Here is a 2,916-nt window from a genome sequence, read left to right on the forward strand (position 1 = left end):
TTGCTCACCCGTTTCCTCACGTGTGCGGGGAGATTTTGGTGAGAAATTCTCCTCGCGAGGCCGTGAGGATAAAATCAAACATGTTTGATATTTTTGGCCTCACGAGGCTTGGAGGCGAATTATCCTCGGGGAAAACATCAGACACGTGGCGGCAAAACGAATTTCCAGCTATTAAGGCTTAAAATTTTGTGGCAGACTGTCACTGTTTATCTTGCGCCACACATCAAAGAAGAACGTTCGGTACAGACAAAACCAAATAGGATTAATCTCATCTTTCAGCGTGTACTGCTCTGAACAAAACGTTTTGGACAAGTAAACCAGAAGCCTGACTCATACGCCATAAAAGCATGAACCCTTCGCATCGATAATCTCGAGCCCGAGCGAAAATAAATTGTCATAATTAAGAAAAAAAACGCGGGAAAAGACACGACATCGCGGGCCCACAAACGGGCTGTAATTACGCAGTTTGTCTTTAACTCAACAAAGTCAATGTTCCACATGCTACTTGATATTCTCTCAACGGTTTACGTGCCATCATTAGCTTCTTCCAAGAGGCATATCTTTGTAATTGGGCGGTAAAACACTCCACCAGCTGTCTTGATCCTAGAGGAACGCACGCAGCCATCTTGTCCAGTGAACACTTCCACCACACCGCCAAGTGACCATCTGTTGCGAACAACATTATCCTCTTCAATTTCTTCTTGAATTCACCCATTTTGGTCCTCTTTGAAGAGCCGGCAGATACTCTCGCACCGAGCGTTTCCAATAGCGATCCACAAGGAACTGGACCTTTCTCCATCGCCTCCGGGAAAACTTATCCTAGCTCACAAATACTCCAGGCGGAAGTTGCTTAGCTCTCTGCAACAAGAAATGATTCGGTGTGAAATCTGTGAAATCTGCAGGATCATCTGAAACAGCAGTTACGGGGCGGTTATTGGCAATCGACTCGACTTCGGCAAGCAATGTTCTCAGCTCTAAATCATTAAGAAGCCCATCTCCAACAACGCTCTTCAAGTACTTCTTTGTAGTTTGCACCAGGCGTTCCCATACTCCGGACATATGAGGAGAAGCAGGTGGTGGTAAGACCCACTTGGTGCCCTTCTGCTGCAGCTGTCGTTCAATCCTTTCTTCAGTCCACTGCGCAATGGACTCCTTCAACTCTCTGTTGGCTCCAATAAAGTTAGTTTCTCGATCCGACCAAATCTCTTTAGGCGGTCCTCTCCTACTAATAAACTGTCGAAGGATCATAGTAAAATCATCTGCCTCTAGCGATAGTATCACTTAAAAGTAAACAGCACGAGTTGTAAGGCACGTAAATAAACATCCCCATTATTTTGCGGTTCCCCGATCCCACTTAACTGTTAGTGGCCCGAAAAAGTCAAAACCTGTGAAGGTAAACGGAGGATGATACGCTTCCAACGTCGTCCTGGGCAAGGGTCCCATGACCTGTTCCTCTTGTTTGGCATTCAGTCTTCGGCATTTTACACAATTCCTAATTGTTCGTTTCACTAGACTTTTTCCAGCAATGATCCAAAACATTCTTCTCAGCTCAGACAACGTCTGCTCCCTTCCACTATGAGCAGCAGTCTCGTGATAGTGGCGAACAAGCAATTGACTGACATGATGGCCCTATGGCAGAATCATCGCGTGTTTTTCATCCAAGGACAGTGCCAGTGCTTCCTGCAAACGACCGCCAACTCGCAAGGTTCCATTTAGTAACGCTGGTTTCAGGTTTGCTAGCCTTCTTGATTTCTTGACTTCTTTATCCTTCTTTAATGCTTTGACGTCTTCAAGAAAGCATTCATTCTGGACACTGCGGACAATTACATGGGTTGCTTGATTAAGTTCCTCCAAAGTCAATGATTCAGTGACACCCCCAGCTCTCTTACTCATGACCCTATGCCAAAACCGGACTATCCAAGCGACTCGGCGCTTTAAGGTAAACCACGAACCGCAGCTCCCAATAAGTTCCTTTAGTCCTCTTCCTACATTCGATAATGCGTCATCACTATTGGTAGTGATGGTGGAGTTAACATCACCATCATGCTTCTCGACACCGATTCGGTGGACATTTGTTGAAGCTCGCACTTCTGGATAATCGTCTGAAACCTCTTCCACTGCTGCATTCGGCCAACCATCTTCTGGCTCCCACAGAAACTCTGGCCCTCGCCACCAGCGATGCTGACTAGATAGTTTCTGAGGCTTTAGACCACGTGAGGCTTCATCGGCGGGATTCATTCGTCCTGGACAATGTCTCCATTGATCAGGGGTAGTCAACTCACGTATTTCAATTACACGGTTGGCAACGTATGTCTGAAAACGCTTGCTATCATTCTTGATATACTGTAAAGTGGTATGAGAATCTGCCCAGAATGTGGCGCCGCTAATCTTGTACGTCAGCTCATCTATTAACACTCTGTACATCTTTACAGACAATGTAGCTGCTTGCAGTTCAAGCCTCGGGATCGAGATCGGTTTCATAGGCGAACTTCTGGACTTTCCAACCAGGAATGAACATGTGATAGGTCCACTTGCATGAACAAATATGAGGTAAGACCACATGCCACAACCGTCCTCAGAAGCATCTGAGAACAAATGCAGAGATACATCAAGTACTTCTGTCTGATCAGCAAGATGGCACCGTGGTATCTGAACTTGTGACAAGGCAGGCAACTAATTCTTCCACTTATTCCAGTGGCACTGCAGGTCTTCAGGAATTTCATCATCCCATCCCAGATTCAGTTTCCAAAGTTTCTGTAAGATCTTCTTAGCTTCCAGTACAATTTGGCAGTCAAATCCCATAGGGTCATACAGAGAGCTTACTGCTGACAGAATTCTACGCTTTGTTAGTGGTTGGTTAGGCTCAAGAACCTTGAATAGGAAGACACCCCTTTCTACATCCCACTGGACTCCCAG

General features: G+C 45.9%; 2 protein-coding genes across 2 annotated transcripts; both read right to left on the reverse strand.

The window, feature by feature from the left end:
• Nucleotides 1–819: 819 nt before the first annotated feature.
• On the reverse strand, nucleotides 820–1,248 carry LOC138008923 (uncharacterized). The gene has a single exon (XM_068856232.1). The coding sequence runs from the start codon at nucleotides 1,246–1,248 to the stop codon at nucleotides 820–822; it is 429 nt and encodes a 142-aa protein (XP_068712333.1).
• A 381-nt stretch (nucleotides 1,249–1,629) lies between these two features.
• On the reverse strand, nucleotides 1,630–2,562 carry LOC138008932 (uncharacterized). The gene has a single exon (XM_068856242.1). It carries the CDS (start codon nucleotides 2,560–2,562, stop codon nucleotides 1,630–1,632), a length of 933 nt encoding a protein of 310 aa, XP_068712343.1.
• Between the last annotated feature and the right edge of the window lie 354 nt (nucleotides 2,563–2,916).

The sequence above is a fragment of the Montipora foliosa genome, chromosome 1 (genome assembly GCF_036669935.1).
Source record: "Montipora foliosa isolate CH-2021 chromosome 1, ASM3666993v2, whole genome shotgun sequence".
In the NCBI taxonomy this organism is placed as follows: Eukaryota; Metazoa; Cnidaria; class Anthozoa; order Scleractinia; family Acroporidae; genus Montipora; species Montipora foliosa.